The 26,098-nt window shown below is 47.8% G+C and overlaps 2 protein-coding genes across 4 annotated transcripts in view; one reads left to right on the forward strand and one right to left on the reverse strand.

Annotated features, from left to right (window-relative positions):
* The first annotated feature begins 300 nt into the window (after nucleotides 1-300).
* On the forward strand, nucleotides 301-20,198 carry nup205 (nucleoporin 205). Its single transcript, XM_084477691.1, has 42 exons — nucleotides 301-330; nucleotides 939-1,081; nucleotides 1,195-1,366; nucleotides 1,584-1,728; nucleotides 2,973-3,132; nucleotides 3,282-3,510; nucleotides 4,398-4,562; nucleotides 4,722-4,897; nucleotides 5,036-5,152; nucleotides 5,449-5,586; nucleotides 5,864-6,014; nucleotides 6,341-6,549; nucleotides 6,888-7,070; nucleotides 7,316-7,366; nucleotides 7,963-8,172; nucleotides 8,419-8,656; nucleotides 9,161-9,350; nucleotides 9,463-9,583; nucleotides 9,731-9,812; nucleotides 10,036-10,200; nucleotides 10,306-10,430; nucleotides 10,586-10,700; nucleotides 10,817-10,966; nucleotides 11,569-11,643; nucleotides 11,752-11,909; nucleotides 12,011-12,091; nucleotides 12,355-12,546; nucleotides 12,965-13,172; nucleotides 13,502-13,600; nucleotides 13,926-14,071; nucleotides 14,679-14,870; nucleotides 15,160-15,281; nucleotides 15,686-15,818; nucleotides 16,126-16,252; nucleotides 16,502-16,575; nucleotides 16,831-16,959; nucleotides 17,598-17,724; nucleotides 18,126-18,298; nucleotides 18,763-18,892; nucleotides 19,225-19,353; nucleotides 19,492-19,556; nucleotides 19,665-20,198. The coding sequence occupies exons 1-42, from the start codon at nucleotides 303-305 to the stop codon at nucleotides 19,815-19,817; spliced, it is 5,976 nt and encodes a 1,991-aa protein (XP_084333817.1). The 5' UTR covers nucleotides 301-302; the 3' UTR covers nucleotides 19,818-20,198.
* Nucleotides 20,199-20,975: 777 nt separating this feature from the next.
* fgd4a (FYVE, RhoGEF and PH domain containing 4a) overlaps nucleotides 20,976-26,098 on the reverse strand; it is a 39,569-nt gene continuing 34,446 nt past the window's right edge. For all 3 annotated transcript variants that reach the window (XM_084476986.1, XM_084476985.1, XM_084476987.1), the window contains exons 12-18: nucleotides 25,801-25,973; nucleotides 25,263-25,293; nucleotides 25,093-25,173; nucleotides 24,861-24,986; nucleotides 24,322-24,459; nucleotides 23,764-23,904; nucleotides 20,976-22,786 (exon numbers count right to left, since the gene is read on the reverse strand). In XM_084476986.1, coding sequence (XP_084333112.1) covers nucleotides 22,517-22,786; nucleotides 23,764-23,904; nucleotides 24,322-24,459; nucleotides 24,861-24,986; nucleotides 25,093-25,173; nucleotides 25,263-25,293; nucleotides 25,801-25,973 — 960 coding nt within the window. In that variant the 3' untranslated portion in view covers nucleotides 20,976-22,516. The remainder of the gene's footprint in view (nucleotides 22,787-23,763; nucleotides 23,905-24,321; nucleotides 24,460-24,860; nucleotides 24,987-25,092; nucleotides 25,174-25,262; nucleotides 25,294-25,800; nucleotides 25,974-26,098) is intronic.

Below are 26,098 nucleotides of genomic sequence, written 5' to 3' on the forward strand. Positions count from 1 at the left end.
TACAAAGGTGTCACCTGGGTGTACAAATGTAAACTAAAACGACCTGCGTCCTTTCTAAAATATAAACTACATTACCCCTGCCGCAACACTTCAATTAAAAAAGAAGGACCTCGCCTGTATTGTATATATTGTACAAAGATACATATAAATCATGGTATTGTTCAGTACGTTATTCATTAGATCAATTATAATATGAAAAGTTTCAGAAACATTTATAATATAGTTTCAAAGCATATATTGGTTTTAATTTAATACTGGCACCAACTCTCCCCCCTCTGTCCAGAATCCGGTAACGTTATATCATGGCGGCGCAGATGGCGGTAAATTCGGGTATGGGATATTTTATTTAACTAACGTGATAGTTGTACAATGTTGAAACAGTAAGCACGAGCTACGCATGCCACATGAAGGCATACATGTTTATTTTCCTAAGGCAAATTCCACTCAGTTTTGTTTGAGTCGAGCACATGTGGATGTATCCCTGTCAATTTCCGTCAATAGTGGCTAGGCTAATAACCTAGCATAGTTGTTAGTGTTAGTTTGATATGAATGAGCACCTCTTCCTTCAATCGTATATGGCATGTGTATCGTTAATGGACGGGTGCTTATTATATTGCATTTTGACAGCTGACTTGTATTTCCCCTTCAAAGGGAGTAATAAATCTACTAGCAAGCAAGTCATTTGGGAGTGCCAAATAAAGTTGTATTAATTGGTCAGGAGAGGAGCGCTTATTAATGCAACATACTAGGTTAGGAGTTAACTTGTATTCATTGTTTTCTCCTTGCGGTCTGCTTCATACAAACTTCAAATTGAATACAAGCTTGCCATTTCTTCGAGCCCCGTGATCTGATGTTTACAAGCAATCGGAATATACATGTATGTTACTACACCTTACCATCCGTCACTCAAGTTCCAGTGTGTGATTCTGTACCATTAGGAGCCAGTCTGTGGGGGCCGCTGAAGGAGCTATGGGAGACGGTGGAGGGAGCCGTTATGAGGAGGCAGTCGGAGAGTGTCCACCTCCTCGACTTGCAGCTGAAGAAACACAAGCCACACTTTCTGTCTCTGTACAAAAACCCTGTATGTGACATTGAAGACCCAAACATCCTCACCAGTAGAATTTTGTGCCAAAGTTATGTGTCTAATTTCACTTATTTTTATTAAACACAAATACTGTCATGCTTTATTTACAGCCAAAGAGTGCAGAGCAGAGGGATAAAGTGCGTAAAGCCAGCACAGAAGGCATAGCCATCCAAGGTCAACAAGGCTCACGACTGGTGCCTGAGCAGCTCCTTACAGAAGCACTGATCCTCAGTGACATGTTTGATATGGGAGAGTTGGCAGCCCTGGAGCTGCTCTTGGCAGGTACTGTTATGTGCATTTTTAAACGACTTAATTTAAAAACAGTCTTGTTGTTCAATTGATTTCCATCAAGAGTGTGATTAATCCTTTGAAAAAGGTTGTATCTTAATAATGGGTACTCTCCTTAAATTCCGTATCATGGTTATCATTCAATGAGTTCTCTAGTGGACAGAATACCTTTCTTCTACTTTCTAATGATCTCTTGCATGCCTTGCTGCAGGGGAGCACCAGCAGCCACACTTCCCGGGACTGACCCGTGGGCTGGTGGCTGTGCTGCTCTACTGGGATGGCAAGCTCTGTGTGGCCAACTCCCTGCGGTCCCTCATTCAGTCCCGCCCAGGCAAGACCTTCACGTTGGAGCTCAGGTAACCACAGTCAGGATTATACTTTGGTGATGAATAGGTTACCACAGTCAGGTGGATTATACTTTGGTGATCAGTAGGTGACCACAGTCAGGGCTGAATTATACTTCTGTGATGAACAGTCACTGGCGTTGCCCGAAGAGGGCAACGTGTAGCTTATGTGTTCACCTCTCTCAATGTCTGATCCTCCCAGCTACGTTTTCTGATTAATTTTTTCTCGACTAGGAGAGGTTTGCATATATGTAAGGATCGCATTATTATGAAGTTATCGGATGTCACTGAATAACTGACTTCAGTCTCAAAAACTGCAAGCACTGGTGTAGAAACCCTCAGCGTACACCTATGGGGCGTTTCAGAGTATAATTCAGGCTTAAAGGGGTAGTTCAGGATTTTGGACATCGGGTCTCATTTCCAAGTGAGCCAGTGTGTTATTTATTATTGGAGACCGCTTTTCATTCAGTCCTTCTAGTTGCAGAAATCGCTGGTGCTAGGCTAGCGCAACTCGAGGGGAACTGCTAGCCTGCCAATAAAAACAGTTTTACACACTCCCGAGGCAAACCAATTATAATGCCCGACTATCGATGTAAATGTCTGTGTTGATAGAATAGTGTTAGAAATAAACTTACCCTTGCATCGCATTGCATTTTGTTTATAATCCCTGTAGTTGGAAGCAAGCTACGGCAGCGGCGGACTGATATTACCTGGAGTGCGCTTCTCTGTTTACCTTCTGCTGTAGTGAATTGGTTGCTACACCAGAGCAAAGTGAAATTCCGCCGCTGCTGAGAAAGTAGTCCCCCAAAATGTAATGTGATCATTGTGATACAAGGATAGTTTTATTTCTAATATTATTCTATCAACACAGACGTTTACATCAATAGTGTGGCATTATAATTGATTTGCATCGGGTGTACTTTGGAGTGGGTAAAACTGTTTTTATTGGTAGGCTAGCAGTTCCCCTCGACTTGCGTTAGCCTAGCACCAGCAATTTCTGCAACTAGAAGGACTGAATGAAAAGTGTTTAAAACAGTCTCCAATGATAAATAACACACTGGCTCACTTAGAAATTAGACCTGATGTCCAAAATCCTGAACTACCCCTTTAAGGTTTCCTCCATGTCTTGCCTAAAATTCTCCTCACAATCCAGCCTGTTCCAAACCATTCACCTGATTACGTTATGAAAAAAAAAAAAAAAAAGTGATTGTTTGTGTTTAACTGGCAGATGGTGTGTCTGGTTTATTGTCCCTTAGTGGAGAGCTTGTGGCCTTGACCACACGGTTCACAGATGAACTGATGAGCCAGGGTCTGACCAAGCGCATCCTGAGCTTGGTGTCCGAGGTCAACGTGACACGGGAGTTTGAGCGTCTGCAGAAACAACGCGGCCTGGGCAACGAGAAGCACCGGAAACAGGTACAAGTCAATACATCTTATTACTTATTTTGGTTAAAAATGAGGACTGCCTAATTGAACTACCTAACCTAATTGAACTACTCTCACCTGTGCTGAGGGTAGTCATTGTTCAACATTATGATAACAAGTTGGAATCTTGTCATTATCAGGTATTGGACCTCATCAAGGAATCTAGACAAGCATTGGCAGACAGCTTGTTTTCATGGACCTGCCAATCCCCTCTGACTAAAGATGACACCCTGGCCCTCATTGGCCACCTGGAGACAGTGACCACTGAAGCTGATGGCTCATTGGACAGTGTAAACCTTTCTCTGGTCATGGCATTGCTGTACTGTTTGGATGTCAGCTTCCTAGAGCAAGGAACCGAAGATAGGGAAGGTAAGATGAATATATGCTAGGTATTATTTATTGAAATATCATCACTCAACCCTCAGCAGGGTTTCTGCGGGTCCGCAAAAAGTCTTAAAAAATCGTACATCCAATAATCAGAATTGTATGCATTAAAATGTCTTAAATACGATTGTGACAGGATTGTGTCTTAAACGTATTGGAGTCTGGAACCAATAACCACTAACGAAAACTATGCAACCCGGGTCTAGTGGCGTCTCAAAAAATAGCTACTTGTTTGTGTTAACGTTAATTTAATATACTATGGGTAAATGCAACTTGAACAAGATTTGGCTCAATAATAACGCGGCACCTTGTGTAAGAAAACGCTCAAATTTGGAACTTCAGGTATAACGGCATTAGAGTCGCATTGGAAGTTGGCAAAATGTAAAACTGCTGTCACATGCCACCGGCAAACGGCTGCCATCACCCAATATTGTTCAGTGTTCACATCAGCATCATTCAGCTTTCTCTGACAGTCCAGACATACAGCGGCCGACTATAACCGTTAGATTAACCACTAACTGCAGACATTTTAAGTCGTCTACCATGTCTCTAGTAGAATCTACTTTTTTGTTTAATGAAGCATCGCATATTATACTCTTACAACTCTTGCGTACACACAGTTCTGTGTAGTCATGTTCTGTTGAATGGGAATACATTTATTTACTTTGCCAGTATGGAGATGAAATGGGTCTTACATTGCATTCATAATGGTCTTAAAAAGTCTTAAATGTAACTTTTTGAAACCTGCAGAAACCCTGCTCAGTTAAGTTCAAAGCTTTTCTGTATTTGGTTTCTATTGTCAAAGTACTAAAAAAAATGTAACCGTGCGTTAACTTACCAGTGGAAAGCATTGACGTGTTGTGTTTGTCCAGATCTGCTGCAGGCCCTGCCCTTGTTGACGGAGAGAGACTACGTGGTGGCGGTGCATAACCGTTTGCTGGACGGGCCGACCTGGAAGATTCCTGGCCTACAGGCTGTTTGTCGGCTTGCGTGGGCTCTGGCCTTGAGGGCTCTGTCTCAGCTTCCACAGGGCTCCTGTACGTCCTCCTTTTGCGGCTGACACACACACACACACACACACACACACACACACACACACACACACACACACACACACACACACACACAGTTGTAATGAATGAACAGTATATGGTGGGCTGTACATTGCGGCTTACTTCTTTGTGTGTTTATTGCAGCCCTTGTGGAGTTCACTGAGTCAGACGAGGCTCTGGCTGACCTGGCCCTCCTGGGAGACGTCTTTCTGTTCATGAAAGAGGGCATGCTGGGATGTGAAGGGTTCACCCAGGAAGAGTTCTACATCCGTCGCCTTCATACCTTAATTACAGACTTTCTGGCTCTCATGCCGATCAAGGCAAGTCATCGTGTGTTAATGACACGTTAAGGAATACATTTTTAAATACATTTATTTATTTTATTTAAGCAAGCCTGACGACTTTAGTCCATGTTGTTTCGAAGGTTTGGTGGATTCTGAGGTTTGCCTTCTCTGCAGGTGAAGCAGTTGCGTAACCGTGCAGATGAGGATGCTCGCTTGGTGTATATGTCCCTACAGATGGGCAGTGAGCCCCCTTCGTCGTTACGCAAAGACCTAGACCACCTCATGTTCCTGGTTAGTTTGCATTGTCTACGCACAACATTTCACACAATACAGCCTGTGATACTGCAAAGAGTGACTGTACAACAAGTACATCATCATGTTTTGTTTGTGAGCGGAAGGAGGCAATAGAACAAGGTTTAGAGGTTGCAAGGTGCATGACAGCTGGATGTAGTTGGATTTTTGGATAGTTTATAATTTAGTTAAATAATGGAGAGTTCCCAGTTATTTTGTCATGATTAGCAGCAGCCTGGTGGAAATGTTGCTTTGTAATCAATCTCTTGCTATCTTTGCCCCCATTTTTTTTCCAGATCGGTGAGTTCTACAGTAAGGACCCATTTGGTCTGGAACTCGGTCTAGAGTTCTGGGCTCCCACGGAGTCTCTTCATCACACCAACCTGCAGGGCTCATATCTGGGCATGGCCCTGCAAAGACCCCCACATAAACAGGTATGAGCTGGGCTCACCAGCATCACTAGCATGGGCTCACAATCTCCCCGAGTCTATTCTACACAGTCTTGATTCTCCTCTGCGAAAAGATGTCTACTTTCAAAAAGTGTTGAACAGTCTTCCAAATTCAAACAAATTTATTGTATCTTTACTATGTTTGGAGAAAAGTTATTGCTGTTCCCTTTTAATCACAGAAAAACCTGTTCATGATTCACTATAATTTCAGCTCTTACCTGACCGCCTTTCCCATCATGCTATGTTTGTTTCTGCACTTCAGGTGGTGCTATCCAAGTTTGTGCGTCAGATGGGAGACCTGCTCCCCTCCACCCTGGTCATCCCTTACCTGCGGATGCTGAAGGGTCTGGCCAACGGCCCGCAGTGCTCCCACTACTGCTTCAGCCTGCTGAAGACCAACGGAGCCACTCATGGTATAATAATACGTTTTCCCATAGCAGCCTCTAGCAGCTGGAGTTGCCCTAACAGCCACAGCATTAGCGATATCATTTTCCGTTATCGTCGTCTGAGACTTTCTCACAGTGGAGGGGTTACATAGTGCATAGAAAGTTACATAGTGCAGGTTTAAATCAAAATAAACAGGCCATTTTGTGTAATATTATTAGATTTATCTAATGAAATGGCATGTTGTTTATATTGGAGTGAGTGGATATGTAAATATGCATATAAAACATGGCAAAGATGTGATTGTTGTATGAATTGTTGTTTTTCTAATGATATTGTGTTCAACACCACCCAGGGGACAACATGCAGGGCATGGCAGGCCGACCAGTGTCCTGGGAACTCCTGTTCCACTCTCTGATGCTGTACCATGAGAACCTGCGGCGGGACCTACCCAGCCCGGAGGCCGCCTCCCTCTACCGCCACCCGCCCACCCGCGGGATCACCCAGAGAGAGGTGGACGGACTCACCTCCTACCTGGAGCTGCTCACCACCATCATCACTTGGGTATGTGATGTCCTGTCAACACTGGGCTGCCTTGTGCATTACTTTTACTGTCATTTTATTTATTAAAAAAATGTAAAATGTTCATTTGTCAACAAGAACCAGTATGGACAGATTTCTCTGTAACTCCTTATTATGCTTGAATATGATCTTCCATAATTATGTTGAAACAAATACATTCAACATAAACAATTTACATGATGTACATTCACTTTCCTTGTCAACATAGTTTGTATAAACCGCGACCGGAGGTCCAACAAATGCCTATCAACCTGTTTATGATACCAATCCCTTCAGGTCTGTTCAATGGTTTGTGCGTGTGTCCTTCCTTGGTCTGCTAGAGTGAGAATGCGCGGCTGGCGTTGTGTGAGCACCCCCAGTGGACCCCGGTGGTAGTGGTGCTGGGCTTACTCCAGTGCAGCGTGCCCCCCGTCCTCAAGGGAGAGCTCCTACGCTGCCTGGCTGCCTTCGGCAAGTCTCCTGAGATCGCTGCCTCCCTCTGGCAGTCCCTGGAGTACACCCAGGTACGGTGTTCATTGCTCTTCCTCTCTATTGATCAGTGGGGATAATATCAATAGCCTTATCCTACATTCAAGGTGTTGCAGTTTTTCATTGATGTGTATTGATTTGTATTGGTTATTCTGTACTTCATAATATATGACAGTTTTGCAGGACGGCAGCATGTATATCCAGGTGTCCGCATCTCTTGATAACTGTTGTGTGTGTTGGGGTTGTCATTAATTCCATGTGATGTGCTGTGGTTCTCCAGATCCTCCAGACGGTAAGAGTACCTGGACAGAGACAGGCAGCTGGCATTGAGGTAGGATCACATCTGTGAACATTTGTTTTACTTTGTTTGTGTGATATCAAATTTGGAGTGAATACTAGAAAACAGTTTCATTCATTCATCACAGTAAAATGCTGAATAATGTTCACAGGCTGGGGGGGGGGGGGGGGGTACGGGATTACGGGCTGGTGGAGTTGTTGACGGGGGGGTGGGGGAAGCCGTAGCAATTTAGCGCTCGTCCGAAGCAACGAGAGATCTAACGGGTATTTATCATTTTTGGGCGTGACATTTGTTGCGTGTACGTGAGAGTGTGAGATATTTATACTTAAAAATCTGCATTAAAATGAAAATAAATTTTAAAAGCGGAATCAATTTGTGGCGCTCGTTGTTGAATCTGTGGCGCTGCGCCACACATTGGTCTATGTATGGGAAACACTGTCGTATGTTCATTAACCACTGAGAATTTGAACACCACTACAAAATGGCGAGCACCCTATATAGTGCACTATATTCGTGATAGGGAACGATTTCGAAAACAGCTCATGCTTGTGAATCTCTGCGGACAAATGAGGGGAACTTCTGTGTCTGAGTTCTTCACTGTACTCCTTGCTGATGCTTGTGTCCACCAGGTGGAGCTCAACGAGATCGAGTCCAGCTGCGAGGAATACCCCCTGACCCGGGCCTTCTGTCAGCTGATCAGCACGTTGGTGGAGAGCAGCCTGCCCGTCAACCTGGGGGCGGGGCTGCGGGCGCCAGGGTTCGACCCCTACCTCGCTTTCCTGCGGGACGCGGTGTTCCTCCCCTTCCCCACCAGGGCCTATTGCCACGCCGCCGAGAAGGTAGCTTTCTTCCTCCTCACTGACGTTTGCGCAGTGAACAATGCATTAAAGGTCCCATGACATGCCACCAGGTGGCATGACAGATTTTCATAACATTTTTTCATAACAGACAGATTTTCAAAACGGCTTGTAACGGCTAATCACACCACACCTGGTGGCATGTCCTGTACATGGGACCTTTAAGATGCCTTCTGAACGTATTGTTGTCAGCGTGGCAGAATCCTGACACCTTTGTCCCCTCTCCAGTGGGAGGTGGCCGACGCCGTCCTGGAGGTGTTCCACAAGCTGCTGCGGGACTACGAGCCCCAGCCCGCCGACTTTGTCCAGGAGATGGTGGAGCTCCACGGGGAGCAGGTGCCGGCCCATAAGCCCCCGGGCCACAGCATCATGTTCCACCTGCTCAACGACTCGCCCACCCTGGCCCTCTGCCTCAGCCTGCTGGAGGAGGGAGTGCGGCAGCTGGACACCTATGCACCCTTCCCCGGTGAGAGCGAGGGAGAGAGGGAAGGAGTGGGAGGGGAGAACGAGAGGGGGTGTGTGTAGCTTGTGTTGTAAAGATGGGCAAACAGATGCTGCCGTGCATACATTAACCTTCCTAAAGATCCTATTCACATGCTGACCAGTTCTAAAATATCCTTTGTCTGCACACAGTGAACTGACCCAGTAAGAAGGCTTGCTCCTCATTTCCTACATTACTTCACTAGCACTTAATTGCTGTCATGATGTTTTATACATTTAGTGAATCATCTTGGTATTGTTGATTACCTGCTGAGGCTTTTTAATCACATTTCCACGGCCCATTTTCAAGGAGTAGTTAATGGTCGACCTTTCCCAATGTTAGCTAGAGAAGAGAGAAACAATTTTGTATGAACATAAAAACATTTTAATTTAGAAGTTCACTGGACCGACCTCCAAGAGAGGTTTGGAGGCGTTTAACTGCAATCATGCGTTTAATTTCTTCATCCTTCGGACCCTTTCCACCCGGCAGGCAAGAAGCACCTGGAATCGGCGGTGCTGCACTGCCTGTGCCTGCTGGAGCTGGCCCTGCAGAAGGAAGTGGTGTTCATGGACTTGTTGCGGGAGAGCCAGGCCTCGCTGCTGGTCTCCCCGCTGGAGCAGCTTCTCCAGGGGGTCAGTCCTCAGACCCGGCGGGCTGACCACATCGTCAACATAGCCAGGTGGGAAGCCCGGAGAAGCCTTCCGTGACAGTTGTCCTTGAAGCAGGGTGGTCCTGTTGTCTAAACCAGATCACATGTGTTGAAGCCCGGCTGTGTTGTCTGTCCCTGGCAGTTATCTGTACCACAGCAGCTCCAACCCTGAGGCAGCCTTCCAGAGTGCAAAGATCCTTCGTCACGTGGCCCGCTACCCCAACATCCAGATCAGGCTGGTGGGGGACTTCACCCACGACCCGGTATGCATCCAACTCATTTGTTTCATGGCTTTAGAATTATTTTTTAATTTAAGTGGATGTATTGAGCAATATGATGACTTTGCATAAAAAAAATACTATGTACTATAAATTTGTATAATAATTAGGTTTTATTTGTAATTCTTGTAGGCTGTAAGTGACAAACTCATGGCAGGCTTTGTGGAATGTTTGGACATCGATGAGGCAGAAGAGACTGTAGAGAAAGAAGAAGGTGAGTTACCCTTCCTATTTATGCGCATCATAATTGGAATGCCACGTATTAGCCACTAATGGGGGCTAAGTGAATGCCAACAGGAATATGCTCTGTAAAATAACATACACTAGTTTTTTCAAATAAGAATCCTTATTTACATTAACAACCTTCCCAGACTTTCAAGCTGTTCACGTGTATCCTGAACCACGCAAAACCCTAGATACTCTGCTTCACCACTCAGAATCGGACTCGCAAAACAAGGTCGCGAGGATCCGGCATGAGATCAAGATCCACATCCTGAATCTGCTGATGACCTCGCTGGAGCTGAAGCCTCCCAACCTGGCGCTCTACCTGCTGGGCTACGAGGTCAAGAAGCCCGTCTCCTCCACCAACCTGCAGGACCCAGGTCTGACACTAGCTAGTCTTTCGTTTATAGGTTTACACTGAAACATATCATACCCCAAATGGCGCTACGGGAGCCACAGGGCTGACCTGCACTGTGTGTTCCCAGGTGTGCTTGGATGTCCACGGAGTTGCCTGCACGCCATCCTGAGTCTGCTGCAGCGAGGCAGCGAGAAGAGATCCGGCCCGGTGCTCAGCCAACAGGCCCCGCACCTCGCTGAGCTCTGCTACCAGGTAGCCCCTACATAAAGGACCTAATCAAGGACCTAATGTTTAACAGCCGCCTGTAGCATGCTTGTCGACGATGTAGTCATAGAGGAATGTGACCGTTTCTAAATCCTTGGGGTGGTTGGTCGAGGAAGTGACGCTGACCTGTGTGCTTCCTGAAGGTGATCTACCAGCTGTGTGCCTGTTCGGACACGTCGGGTCCCACCATGCGCTACCTGAGGACCAGCCAGGACTTCCTCTTCTCTCACCTGCAGCACATGCCGTTCTCCCTGCCAAGTGAGGCCAAACTCCCACCTTTCTTTCACGTAACCCATGTAGCCAATCCGGGTCAGTTGTGTAAGACCTGTCCCTGGTTGGTCCCTCGGCCGGCTCTCTCTCTCTCTCTCTATCAGGCAACCAGATCGCTGCTCTCTCCCAGATGTCTTGGCTGATGAAGACGGCGGCCATCGAGCTGCGAATGACCTCACTGAACCGTCAGCGCTCGCACACACAGCGCCTCGTGAGCCTGCTGCTGGACGACCAGCCCCCCACACAGCACACGGGTACACACACACACACACACACACACACACACACACACACACACACACACACACACACACACACACACACACACACACACACACACACACACACACACACACACACACAGTACACTGGTTAGCACACACACACACACAGTACACTGGTTAGCACACACAAACACATCCAGCCCACTCACACAATCACATACAGCACGGGTACAGTCACACACACCCTCACACGTACACATAAAGCACACTGGTACGCACGCACACACACACACACAGCACACAGGTACGCTAACAGACACACACACACGTATAAATACAGCACACTCGTACGCACACACACAAACACAGCACACGGTTATGCTCAAACTTACATTCAAACGTACACATACAGCACATAGGTACACTCACACGGTACGCACATGTTCACACACACACACACACACACACACACACACACACACACACACACACACACACACACACACACACACACACACACACACACACACACACACACACACACACACACACACACACACACACGGCAACGACTTCCACTATCTGCCAGTCCATAACGGTGTAACCTGTAACCCCTTACGTTCTCCTCGTAGTTGATGGAGAGCTGGGAATGGAGGAGGAGACCAGATCAGTGTGCGGCTTCCTCCATTTTGACACAGCCTCAAAAGGTGTGCAGCACTTCGGCTCGCTACAATGATTATATTTGTAGCCTTTATTCTTTTAAACCACTGTTTATTCCTTCCCGATAACATTCACTCCTCTGTTATGCTTCCCAGTGCGCAGGAAGCTGCTGTGTGTGCTGGACGCCATCGAGTTCAGCCAGGACATCCCAGACCTGCTGCAGCTCGACTTCTTTGAGCGCGCTCAGATCGAGCTGGTGATCACCAACTGTGAGCACGTCAACGAGCAGGGACACACGGTCTGCAACGTCAAGGTGAGGGATCCTGTGACAAGTTGGTAGTTGTTTCGCTTTGAAGATAAAAAGTACCGAAATGTGAACTGTACTGAGTCAATGTGTACATGTCTGTATCACAGCTGTTACATCGAGTGCTGGTTGCTGAAGTAAACGCCCTTCAAGGAATGGCGGCCATTGGACAGAGGCCTCTTTTGATGGAGGTGAGTGAATAACTGCTGAGCCTCGATCATTATCTGCTGCAACATATTTTCATTATTAATTCATCTAATCATAAAAAGTCAGTTAAAATGCAAATTGGCTTAAAATACGGCACTACCAGGCATTAGTGCTGAGATACCATTGGGCAAGAAACCTAAGTGCATCTATGGAGCTTCCTGAGTTGAGACGGTACTTTTTGCTCGTCTAGTATCCCAAGTTAATTGAACATACCGGCAACTGACTACATTTCCCATGATGCATCCAGGAGGTGAACTCCATCCTGCAGCAGGTGGTGGAGAGGAACCACGTGCGCCGCAGCCTGAATGCCAAGCGCCACGCCCTGCAGTCCTGGAGGAGCCTGGTGGAGACGCTGCTGACTGCATGCCCCGCCGACCTCATACCGGCGGACGACCGGCAGCTCATCATCAGAGACCTGCTGCTGGACCTGCACGACAAGGCAAGGAGCGGGCAGCAGCGGCCATGTTGAAGGGTCAGGGGGATGGGGAGAGGAGGAGGAGGAGGAAGTGGAGGTGGGATGAGAGGATGGGCTATGCTTCAGGAGGATATGGGATGACTGATGCTTCAGGAGGAGGTGGGATGAGCGATGCTTCAGGAGGAGGTGGGATGTGGGATGGGAGGATGAGCAATGCTTCAGGATGAGGTGGGATGGGGGTATTTAGGGAGAGGTGGAGGCGGAGAAGGGAAATGTGGGAAATGTTAATTCATTTTTCTTCATAAATCCAGTATCGAACAACAACTGAAAGAAAGATGGCGCGTACAGAAACGAGTTAATGAGCCGGTTATAGAAATCTTAGTTTGTGTATGAATATGTGCAGAAGTTGAGCTGAACGCCTCCTCCGACCTATGCTCTCCAGGTGTTATCGGAGGACGCTGCAGGAGAGCTGATGCCCATCGTGGCGGGGGCGGTCTTCACGCTGGCCGCCCAGCTCAGCCAGTCCATCCTGTCTGAGCAGCAGCAGGGGGTGGGGCTCGACGGAGACGGCTCCTCGGGCTTCGCCTCGATCGCCAACTCCGCCCTGCACCTGATTCTCCGCAAGATGCTGGACTTCATCCTCTGCACGGGTCAGTTAATTGAAGTTACTTAATGCGGTTGTTTGGACAGAAATGAAGTAAAACATCACAACATCAGCACATGTCTTTCGTTCACCTAAAAGCTAAACCTTTGATTACCTTTCACGTCTGGCTTTTTTTATGCTATATATATTTTTTCAATCTAAACATTAATATAATTTCTTTCAATTTCGATCACATTTTAAATATTAAACTCTAAATAATATTATTGTTGATTCAGTGCGAAGGGCAATCATAAGCGAATGCAGCAATAGTGCTCAGTGTGAATCCAGAAGTGTGTGACTACACAGCGGTCTTACTACTGATCCCTCCCCCTTCAGGTGGTGGGTTCCAGCGCCTGCGAGCCCACCTGTACGGCGCTCTGCTCTATTACCTCCAGATGGCCCAGAAGCCAGAGGAGCCGGACACGCTACAGACAGGTACAGTAGAACTGTGTGTGTGTGTGTGTGTGTGTGTGCGTGTGCGCTCTAAAGACAGGAACAGTAGAACACCAGAGAGACCCCTGGGTTTCCAAAAGCTCTGTTGAGCTGGTCTGATGTTTAGATGTACATGCCCTGTATACTTTTTTTTGTGCAAAATTGATGAGAAAAACACATTGAAAAGCAATGAATGATTTGCAATGCATGTCATTTAAATAAATGATTCCCGCTCGTTAAGCCGAGCCGCAGGATATTCCTTCATCGCCACGGGGATGTTGTGACCTTTGACCCTTGCTGACCTCACCCTTCTCTCTCCCTCCACCAGGGAAGTCCATGTGGGAACGCCTGACCGCCCCAGAGGACAGCTTCTCCAAGCTGCAGCGGGAGAACCTGTCCATCATCGAGAGCTACGGCACGGCCCTGATGGAGGTGGTGTGCCGGGACGCCTGTGACGGTCACGAGATAGGCCGGGTAAGAGCACCACCAGCCCCACCCACCAGCCCCACCCACCAGCCTCACCCACCAGCCTCACCCACCCTGCAGCGACACCACCTGACTCATTGATCCTTGCTGGGGTTGACGGGAAGTCCCAGTCCTGGAGATAATTATTTTCATAACAATACTAATAATGCATTTATCTATGAAGTGCTTTCCTGTACATTTCCTGTACACTCAAAGACACTTGAGATGATAAGACATAAAATACAGAAGTAAAATCAAACGAGCACCATATCTCGAGCACCAGATATGGTGCTTGTTTGTTTTTACTTCTGAAAACCTTTAAAGCATCCAGATAAAGGGTTAGGGGGGCGGAGTCTTAAGGGTGATGGACAAAGAGGGGTGGCTCACTCAGTGATGGGTCATGAAGTGTGGATCAACATATACATTTTTTTTAATACAATCGTATCCTTCAGTCAAAACCCCCGGTATGTAACACACTATTCCACAACCACTATTGCTGAATCCAGGATTAGTTGCCTCAAACCTTGTGGTTGTGTCATGTTCTTGTGCCGCGTATCCTAACAGAATTGTCCAGCGGGCCCATGGCCTCATGTCTCTGCTCGCTGCTCCCCGTTAGATGCTGGCCCTGGCGGTGCTGGACCGCATCCTGTCCATCGACCGGCAGAGCCAGTGGCTGCTGTACCTGTGCAACAGCGGCTACCTGCGGGTGCTGGTGGAGAGCCTGCGGCAGGACGACGGGGCGCTGCAGGGCCTGCTCACGCCCCAGCCGCCGCTCCTCAAACCCCTGTACATCTACGAGAGCAAGATGGTGAGGCTGAGCACGCACTCACTCAATCATTGCACGCATGCACTCACGCACGTTTGTTTAATTGTCTTTAAAAAAATTGGAAGTGCCATGTTTCAACCGATAGTTTATTCAAATCTACTTTTAGAGTGAATGTTTCCTTTCACCATATTGGCAGACCCGAGCAATCAACTGAACGCAAGCCAGACTTGTGTGTGTGTGTGTGTGTGTGTGTGCAGTGTTCAATATCCGCAGCCAGCTATGCTTATTTCAAGAGATACGTTTTAGACCTTAAAAGTGTGTGTGTGTGCAGGCCCTGCTGACCCGCGTGGCCAAGACGAGCGAGGGCGCGGTGGAGCTGCTGCGCTGCGGCCTGGTGGCCCAGCTGATGGAGTGCCAGGTGTACGACATGCTCCCGGACAGCGACGCACACAGGTCAGGGGGCGGCGCTCACACACCCGGGTTCTGGGCACTCGGACCATGTGCACGTGTCCATCTGCTGGATAGACTTCATGGAGAGCCTCAGGCTTGCATAGATCCTCATCTCTAGAAAACTTTACACCTACCTGTTGAGGGTGTGTAGGTGAGATTGAAGCGCTATAGATTGAGTGTAACTGGTTTGAGATGGCCTAGCCATTCCGGCCCGAGGCCATCTCTTTCCTGATTGGCTTTGGGGAAGTCATATTGTCTGTCTTCGTTTCAAAACACTATGTTCGGCTCTCAGATCCATCCTAAAGCACCTTTTTAATGACTCGTGTCCATTTATGTGAAATTGTAACTGATGTTTAGCGAGACGCATCCGTTGAACTGTCTCTGAAACAAAGCTCTCTCTGTACCAGGGTCATGAGGGACCCCTCTGGGTTCATCCCCAGCCCGCTGGACCGCTACCGCCAGATCCTCCTGCCCGCTCTCAGGCTCTTCCAGGTCATCCTGACGTCCACCACCACACACCACCAGCAGGGGGCGCCACAGGTATGCAGAGACACAATAAGGTCATAATGTTTCCCTGTGACAAATACCTGTGCATGAATGCTGTTATTTGACTTTACCTTTTATAATTAATAACATCTGGAACAAAATGTTTTGACATTCATTAAATGTTCTTTGTGCCATTTACACTAACATTTGCAAAAAACAATCGGTTACCTAAAGGGACAGCTCTTTATTTCAGACCGCTTTTAAACAGCAATGTGCTAAATTCGCATTGTGAAAAGATGGATTGTGTGTGTGTGTGTGTGTGTGTGTGTGTGTGTGTGTGTGTGTGTGTGTGCGTGTGCAGGTCCTTCAGTGGCTGATCGTCCACGCAGACACCATCCAGTCTCTGCTGCGCTGTCAGGAGCTCAGCATGGGGGCCTTGCAGGAGCTCTCTCTGCTCACCGGCATCATCAGCAAGACTGCCCTACCAGGTACCCTGCTGTAGCCAGCGTCCCACTCATCAGCTGCTCTACCTCCACGTGGTCATGGGACCGGACACGTGACTAGAGGCTTTGTGCTTTTCTTATCGCCCTATTTTCAGTGGTCTCTGTTTACTGTACATAAGAAATATTGGCGGGGAAAACAAGGTTTAACATTATGGCTACGATGACCAAACAGCAGTAACGCTGACTGTAACGTTGTGGCTCTGGTTGTGATGAGTTTGGCTCTGTGTGTCTCAGGAGTCCTTAAGCTGAGCGGGGAGGTCCACAGCGCCGTGGTGATGGAGTTCCAGGGCCACATCAACAGGTTCCAGGTTGGTTTCTGTCCCTACTAGTGTTGAATTGCCAGTGTTGAATTGCCACATGTTTGCTTATCCCCAGGACCTCTGAATCAATGCTAATGCACATTAACCTAACCCTATTCCAGACCTCATGGTACCTCTCACTCAGCCGGTGTAGCGTGTTGAAGTGACACTCTCAACGGGGACACCTGACCTCGTCTTTTGTGAAACACTCAGTGGCTCCAGTGTGCTGCGTTCAGAGCCTTGTGTAAACCCGTGTCTCCGCAGCGCATGTGCCTGTCTCTGCTGGGCCGCCTGGCCGGGGGGGAGCGCGAGAGGCTGCTGAAGCAGGCGGAGGCGGCCGCCCCTGGAGACCCCGCGGAGAGGAGGGAGGAGATGGAGGTGGCCATGCAGCAGGTCAGAGTGGATGAGCCCCAGGGGGGAGGGGCGGGGTCTGGGTGGGTTAGAAGGATGCACCAGGCAAGGCGGTGGGGTGTGGCATGCTTACTCGTGCTTATAGGAGGCGACCTTGTTGCCGAGGAGTAATACAGGCTGTTCTTTCCTGATGACCTTCCTAAGATGACATTTGGAGCGTATTCAATGTGATGTTGGCGTGAAAGAGAGAATGCTTAACCAGTTACTGGAATACATTTGCATATACATACAACATGCATACTTATCGTAAAAAGCCTGGTGTAATTATACTACGTATAATAAATGTAAGGAACACAGTTCATAATGGACACATTTGGTATGGCCCCTAGCTCTCACAATGTACAGTGTACATGGCACAAGTGTGCACATAGTTCACCCTTGGTACGGTCCCTAGCTCTCACAATGTACTGGTACAAGTGTGTACATAGTTCACCCTTGGTACGGTCCCTAGCTCTCACAATGTACTGGTACAAGTGTGCACATAGTTCACCCTTGGTACGGTCCCTAGCTCTCACAATGTACTGGTACAAGTGTGTACATAGTTCACCCTTGGTACGGCCCCTAGCTCTCTGGTTTCTCCCTGCGGTCAGTGAGCTCATCAACTCTTTCTGTATTCACAGGTGTGTGCCAACATCATGGAGTACTGCCAGACGCTGCTGCTGCAGAGCTCGACACAGGCCCAGTTCACCATCTGCCTCTTCAGCCCGTCTGGCAACGAGCCGGCTGGCAGGGACGGAGCACGGGCAGGTCAGTCTCAAGGAAGCAATCAGAGTGAGAGTGAGGGCGAGGGTGGGCAGAGCTCACTGCTACGGTGCCTTGGAATGAGTGCTACAGTCATGAAGCAAGGGACCATTACATAGTTAGAAAGATATATATATATATATATATTTAAATACTATGTGTTCCATTTTGAGGACATCAGTCATGTGATTGTTTTAGGGCAGCAACGGAAATGTTATATTTTCATGAGAGGGATTTATTATCAGGTACACATATTGGTATGCAACCTTTTAAGGTATTCTCCAAAGTTACGTTGATGTGTAATCTTTAACCCCTCAGAGAAGGAATGAATTCAGATTCCATTCATCTCTCGCTAGTTATCCACTGCTCCCACCAGCCATTGATTTCTTGTTGTTTTGCCGGGACAGATCTCTCGTCCACGCTGCCGGCGGCCGCCTCCTCACGGGTGCCCAGCCTGGGCCTGGTGCTGTACCTGCTGAAGAGCAGCGCTGCGGACTTCTCCCGCTTCCACCAGAGCCACCGGCAGAGCCTCAGCAAGCTGCAGGGCCTGGACCAGCTGCCCCCCGAGGAGCTGAAGGAGGTGAGCTGCATGGGCAACACATGGTCCACATGGTGCTTAATCCCTCTGAGAGCGCTGGAGTCCAAGCAGAAATGCTGGTTTCTGATAAGGTTCTGTAGTTATTTGATCACAAATGACTGAGGGTCAGAGATCCTGAAATACGGCGTACGGCACATTGTTGTCTGTTCTGGGTTTTTATCATTCAAGCCCTGTTTTCATTATCACGATTCCCCATGAATCTGATTCCATCGCACCAGTCATCCTATCGCTCCGGGAGATTAGTTGTCTCAGTTAAACAGCAATGACTAGTTTGATTCCAGCAGTGCTCTGTCTACGGTGATGCTGAGTGTGTGTGTGTGTGTGTGTGTGTGTGTGTGTGTGTGTGTGTGTGTGTGTGTGTGTGTGTGTGTGTGTGTGTGTGTGTGTGTGTGTGTGTGTGTGTGTGTGTGTGTGTGTGTGTGTGTGTGTGTGTGTTCTCTCTGCAGCTGTGCCAGGGTCTGGTGTCAGGCCCTGGCAGCGTGGACAAGATCTCATCGGTCCAGAGGAGCCTGCTGGCCAAGAGGCGCCTGGTCCAGCTCATCAACAACCGAGCCAAGCTGCTGGCCCTCTGCTCCTGTATCCTTCATCACACTCATACTCTAACCCTAACAACCAGTCTGTGGGGCCACTGTCCACCGCACACTGGGGCCGGACTCTGAGCCGTGACTCTGGGGTTCTGAGCCGCGCCTCGTCTGTTATTATGTAATGTTGTTCAATATGACGTTTCTTCCTCTTGAGACAGATGTTCCCCTTCTCTTCTGGATGCTAATGTGTGGTTATTAGGTCCACAGTTTACTGCTTCAGTGCCTGAGATCGTCTGCTGAAGCATGTCACAGAGTCAAATCATTTTGCTTGAAGTTTGAGCTGTCAGTCGAACCGTTTCAACACCTTGACTTGGGTTCACTCAGATGTCATTGAAACCTGCCTATTTGTGTTGTGGCGCCACCTAGAGTACTACCTGATGTACTGCACCCCATCTGATCCCAAGAACGCCCTGTTGCCTGGAGCGAGCTCATTCAGGTCACGCTTTGCCGATGGTAAGAAGAGTCTAGAGATGGATCAAAGCTTTACACTCAGTCATAGGGAACATACAGGGCCCTACTTGGAGTTCCCTTGGATTAATGAGATCATCATGCTAGTGTGTGATTATCTTCCCTTTTGATTTGTTATTGTAGACTCCTTGCAAGGAAGTGGGCGTGGTCTGGGTCTGTCCAGAGTCAGCCAGCAGGATCTCGATCAGGTAGGAAGAAAAAGGTTGTGTGTTTGGTGGTTGATGATATGTGTGGTGTCTGGTGGTTGATGGTATGTGTGTACTGGTTGATGATGTGTGTGTGGTGCTCGGGTCCAGCTCCAGGCGGACATGGCAGCGGGCTTCGGGGAGGCTCTCCAGAGGAAGCTGCTGGAGGTGGAGGGTCTGTACGGGGAGGTCCGCTCCCGCTACACCTTCATCCAGGCCCTGGTCCGCAGGATCCGCGGCCTCCTCCGGCGCACCAAGAGCTGAGCCCTCTGAGAGGAGAGGCACACACTGACGGACACTGAGACAAACGCTCTGCTCTTTACTCAACACACTCGTTGACCAGCCTCCAGAGGAACCACACCAGCCCAACCGACTGGAGGCACAACTGCCATGGATGTTTTTTCTGGCGCTGAGCAACAACATTTGAACCTGTGCTGTTTGTTCCTTTAGTATAATATCATGCATCTTATGTGTGTGTGGGATTCCAGACGAGTTAATCAATGACTTGATGTGATTTAGTGCTATGCAGCTTGCACTTATCAAGCGTGTGTAGGAAAAATAACTAACTGAACAGAGTTGACGTTTTTACTTAACGTGCGACCAATTTGTTATCGCTTCTGGTATGATTGCCATTGTGGTTTATATATTTGTGTATTTTTCTTTCTTTTTGAAATAAACTTTAAAATTGATTAAATGCTTGTCCTTGTGTACACATGTACCAAAAGCAATCAAATCACATTCTCATTTCATTTGGCTAAAATGAAATTGCCTTCCTGTCTGTGCCTATACTTACCCGGCTACCTGCACGTATTCCAAAAGGCTAGGCACACCTATTCTGAAGCTAGCCAGCTAGGGGACTGGGTATTGTGGGAGGACTGGGTATGGTGGGAGGCCTGAAGGGAGGGTATTTATTAGTGGCCAAATACTAAAATTGCATCCATTCATTTCTTTTATTAAAAAAAAGTTTTCTTGTTTGTAAATGTTCTAAAATGGCATCAGCATTCCATCCAATAAAAAAACTAATGGGTTTATTTCCATAGAATTTCTAGCCTGAATTCCATTCCCTTAAGCTGATATCCATGATGCTTTCTCGCTCAAAGGTGTGTGTGTGTGTGTGTGAGAGAGATTGGTGCATTTGGGGCCCATGGCTTACAGTGGCTGTCATCATTCAGAGGGATGGTGGCCCCTGGGCCTGAGAGGACGGCTGAATGACGTTCCCGTGTAGAAGCTGGTCTGGGCTGTGAGCTGCATGCTAATGGAGGCAGCTCAGCTCCCAGGAGGGTGGGAAAACGCAATAGAACCCAGTTGGTGAAAGATAATGTTAGACATCAAGTATGTGTCACTTGTGTGTGCTCCATGAAAGTCATCCTTTTAACTGAGCCGGTTAAGCAATGGGTTGACCAGCATTAATAGTTTCTCTTGTTTTAATATTTTTTTACAAGGTACACTTCATGGACAGTAAAGTGCATCAATTTTCAAACCTTTAGGGTGGGAAGTAAAGGACTGTGTACATACAAAAAAAGATAGCTAAACTAAAACGTGTTTTATTTTATATTCAGCTTCCACATCCAGGGTACTTTGTGCTTTTATTGGCTCCTGGACCATGGTGGAACCGTTACGGTTACGGCTCACAGACCCATGGGTTGGGAGTCGGACTCCACCAGTGAATACAGGGTGGAAAATATGTTCATAGGAACAGATTCATAGGAACAGATTCCGCAACACAAACTGAACTGAGTGTTTAACATTGGCCTCGTTACCATGACTTCTACTGCTTTCTAGTCTGCAATACTTAGGGAGGAGGATTGTAGTCCTGGAACGTGAGGAACCTAGCTGGATTGGCAGAGAGTGAGGAACTGAGCTTGTGCTACTCTTATTAAACGACCATGCTCGGTATCGCCTATAAATTACTTTAAATAATACAATTAATTACAGCATTTACACTCTGGATACACTAAGTCAACACCCATAAACTCTCTGATTGTGCTGCACGACAGAATCAAAGCGCACTTTGACTTTCATCCTACGCGTATCTACAGAAACCTTAATACTTATACCCTAATACCCATCTCACCAGACGCTCCTGTCTGCTGGAGTGAAGACAAACTGTTTAGCTTTGCATTGCTTTTCTTCAGGCATACAGATGTTAACCGTTTGGGGGGGAGAGAGGATCGACGCGTGCTATTGAATTTGATACAGCAATACCCAGCTTCATGCGTACTTCAGTAGTACAACATGGATCAGAAGACCTGTTCTTGATGGTTGTTCCACAAAACACCATCCTTCCAACGCCCAAGCTAACTGAGAACAGTCTACAGAATCAGTTTCATTCAAATTAAAGTTGTTTTCTAAATGCAATGAGCAGGATTACTAAATAACTCTTTGAAAAGTATAATCCTATTAACTACAAGGCCAGCCAATAGGTAACGGAATATCCCTTGAGTTGTATTATACTACTGAGTCTGTGCAGTTTTTTGTGATGATAACAATGTTAATATTGTGATCTCTAACTCTATGATTGGAGCACTCTGTCAAACACATCTGTTCATTTTGTCCAAAGAAAGTGAAACTTTATCTCTCTACTGATCCAGGCAGCCAAGTTGGCTCCATCAGCAGAACAGTGCTTGTCCAGAGCACCAGCAGATGCTCAGTGTGGGACCACTACTTCCCAGCTTTCTGTAGTCACACGTCCGTACGTGAGGCTGCAAGTCTCTCTCGGTGCAGCCGGTCCTAGCCTCGATGTACCAGGTAATGTCTTCTCTTACGTTTCAGCACTTATACAGTGTTGACTGGTGACAAAATCCAAGTGGAGGTTGAGGTTGGAGGAGTATCCAGCACTGATATTCTCTACGGTCTCTGAACAGGGCTCCCAGTACTGAGTTCATACTCCTTCATGTCCTTTGCGATCCAGCATCCTATTTCATTTTCGTACGATCCCAGTCGATCCGGATTCAACCCATCAGCTACGAGCTCTCGTTGCCGGTGGATTCCTGTGCGATGCTGTCGTCCATGCTGGTCCCGTTCCCGTCGGACGGCGGTCGCTCCGGCACCTCCCCGGTCACCGCCACCCGCATGACCCGGAGCCAGCGCTGCTTGAGCTCCTCCGACTCGGCGGCGAAGCTGTGGACGGATTTGGACTGGGAGAGACGGAAGCTGGCCGGAGGGTCGGTGGGCCGGGGGCTGTCCTCCACGCTGTAGCCCAGCAGAGGGATGGTGCACTGGGCTTTCACGTCCTGCGGGTCAGGGAGAACATTAATACACAGCTATTAATGTGATTGAGGGACGGCTAGTGTCACAAAATCAAATGCAGACCGAATCTCAAAGATTCCCTTTATATTTGTTTATGACCATGCTGATGGAAGCGGGGATCTGTAATTGCGTATTTGGCTATAAACATCGAACACAAACTGGGCCAGCATGAGTAACCAGTAAAAAGTGGTTTGTAAAGGTTTCAAATGAACACTGTGTAGACTGGCCACTGGAGAAATACTTTTACTACTGCGGTAAAATAAAACATAGTGGGATCCAACATGCTGCATCAGAGAATAGGGGACAGCAGGATCCAGCAGTCCTGCTGTGCTATAGCAGAACTTCTTAGAGGAGAGGGAGCAGCGCAGAGCCTGGGCCGGAAACCAGCCACTGAAAGTGGTTATGTCTTGTTTCCTGTTTTGGTTTTCTAGATATATTGTACCAATGCGATATCGCAACAACCAACCATCAACAAACAAATATGATGCAAAACAAATTAAAATGCCCGTTTTATGATTGGAGGAAGTCTGCTCTCAGACTTTAGATTACTAATCTAAAGTCTTATTTGTCGGAGTAGTGATTGGGTGAATGCCAAAAAAAAGAATATAGTCATTTAGAAAAAATAGGGTTTGTGAGAGGGCCGATGTGTGTGTGTGTATGTGTGGAGCTCCGTCTATGCAGCCGTTGATTTTGATGTCCACTTTCAAGAGATGGTTAAGCTTCTTGGACACAGCATAACGCAAAGTGGCGCATCTCATTAACGTTGCTCCGGTAACCATGACCACCTTCCCCCCCTCCGCTCCTTTCTAGAACGCTCAGCCCAAAAAGCCCTTTTTTTTATCACAGTGTTTGAAATGCGAGTTGAAACAGGGGCTTCACTTAAAACATTTCCAGATACTCAATAGATAACAAAATGGGTGACCCAGATTCATGCTCTCGGTGTGCGTGTTGCTGTCATCACCTGTGGCGCTCCGTAGAGATAGAGGACCAGACACTCCTTCTCGGGGATGACACACCACACCTTCTGCCAGGGCTTGGTCTTCTCACAGTACTGCAGGAAGCCGCACATGATGCTGCTTCCTGTGAACTGGCCGGCCTCGATCTTCACACGGATCACAAGCAAAGAGTTACCAAAAAAAAAAACACCCACTACAGTCACACCTGACTGGCATCCGTCCCATACCCGGTTCAAGGTGAGAGACTTTTGTGCAATCTGGTCTGGGTCCTTTCCACATAAGGCAGACCCAGTCTTGCTTACGGAAGCTAAAGTAGATGTGTAGTGTGTGTGTGTGTGTGTGTGTGTGTGTGTGTGTGTGTGTGTCTCTTTGTGTGTGTATTAGTAAAAGGGTGAGTGTGCATGTGTGCATTCACTAGTGTGTGTGTGTGTGTGTGTGTGTGTGTGTGTGTGTGTGTGTGTGTGTGCATACATACATGTGTGAATGCGTGCATGCCTGTGTGTGTGTGTGTGTGTGTGTGTGTCTGCCCTCGTGTGTGTCTGTGTGTGTCCGTGTGGGCTCACCTCCAGAATGCCCTTCTTCTTGCCCTCAGCCCGCTCCTCTCCGGTCAGGATGGAGAAGCAGTCCCTGCACACCTTGTTCACCTTGTTGTTGTCGTACTGCAGAGCCACCTTGTTGTCTGAACACTTCCAGCACACCACCTGCACCCCAGACCACAGAACAGAATCAGGCTCAGGCCAGAACGCATCCTATCGAAGCATGTGTGCATCAAATCACATGGTCAACTAAATGTTCATTAATTTTATAAAACCACAGAACTTAGCTTTTGACTTTTCAGGGCGTAGTAAAACACCCAGGGTGCAACACAATCACGGTAGTACGACTCAAAGCATCGTCTGTGCTTCATCAGACCTCGGATTTATTGTTGTAATTATTGTTCGGCTTTAAAGATAATGAAAGAAAAATCCCCCTTGTTCCTACAAAAGTGTCTATAGCACATTGCGCAGCAATGTCATGGGAGCTAGCGAGCCAGCCGTACTGCAGGAGATCATGATCTGAGCAGTATGGCCGCAGCTTCTCCTTCCAGAGCGACGGGACTCACAAAGCCACAGGCCCGGCAGTGGTGCCTCCGTCTGGTCAGGGCGTTGAAGGACTCCTTGCACTTCATACACATGGTCACCTCGTTGTCCCGGATCCAGCGAGGCGCCCGCTTTCCCAGCTCTGCTGTCTGTGGTGGGGGGGGGGGGGTGACGACAGGTCAGTACCCTTACAGCAGGAGGGCGGGGGGGGGGGGGGGGGGGGGAGACAAGGTCAGTATTATTTAAAGAACTCACCGATACCTCCTCCACTTCCTTGGATGCAGACTTAAAGGACTCGTTCTTCTGCTGGAAGACGGCGATGGTCTCCTGGAATGCCTAAAGCACACGTAGGACAAAGCCATGAGTCTGCTGCTGCCTATGAGGCATATGAAGTATTTAACCTGTCACACGTTAGTTTGCATTACCTTTATCCACCCCGCCTTGTCTTGCTCTGAGCTGTGGAATAAGAAAAACAGTGCAATGTTTAAATGTTGGGACTGTGTTTGTAGTACCAACCATCTCTTGTAAAACGAAATAAGTAAAATCAATTGGCATTAAGTTGTGGTCTCGTCAAGCCAATTGTTTCATGTCTACAGCTGGTGTGTGAAGCACAAGGTTATAGAATTAATGCAGAAAAAATGTGATCTACTCTTTTTTTAGGAAAGCATTAGAGGGATGTGTTCTAAGTGGAATAGGGATGTGTTATGAGTGGAATAGGGATGTGTTATGAGTGGAATAGGGATGTGTTATGAGTGGAATAGGGATGTGTTATGAGTGGAATAGGGATGTGTTATAGGTGGAATAGGGATGCGTTCTATGTGAAACAGGGATGCCTTTTTAAGATATGTTCAGTTCAAATGATTCAGATTATTTTTTTAAGACTTAGTATAACCACCAGTGGGGGTTTTAGCTGGAGGAGCCCTGGTGTCCCTCTGACCCTACCCCCCTGGAGGCGTGTCTCACCTGGCCTGGAGCTCCAGCATCCTCTCCTTCCCAGACACCTGGAAGGTGTGCGGGTAGTCCTCGTTGGAGGTCTCCAGGACCTTCATGCCGTCGATGCCGATGCGGGTCCTCACGGTGTACTTGGGACCCCCCAGGCTGAACTTGGGCACGCAGTACAGCAGCATGTTGTTGAACTGTGAGAGGAACATGGATCAGTTGAATCCCTCGTGTGCTATCAGGTACTGAGCCAAGGGTAACAGATACTTCAACACAGTCGGCTGCACGGATACCTATCGTTTAAACCTTTTTATTTACTTTT

This window comes from Micromesistius poutassou (genome assembly GCF_964030765.1).
Source record: "Micromesistius poutassou genome assembly, chromosome: 13".
In the NCBI taxonomy this organism is placed as follows: Eukaryota; Metazoa; Chordata; class Actinopteri; order Gadiformes; family Gadidae; genus Micromesistius; species Micromesistius poutassou.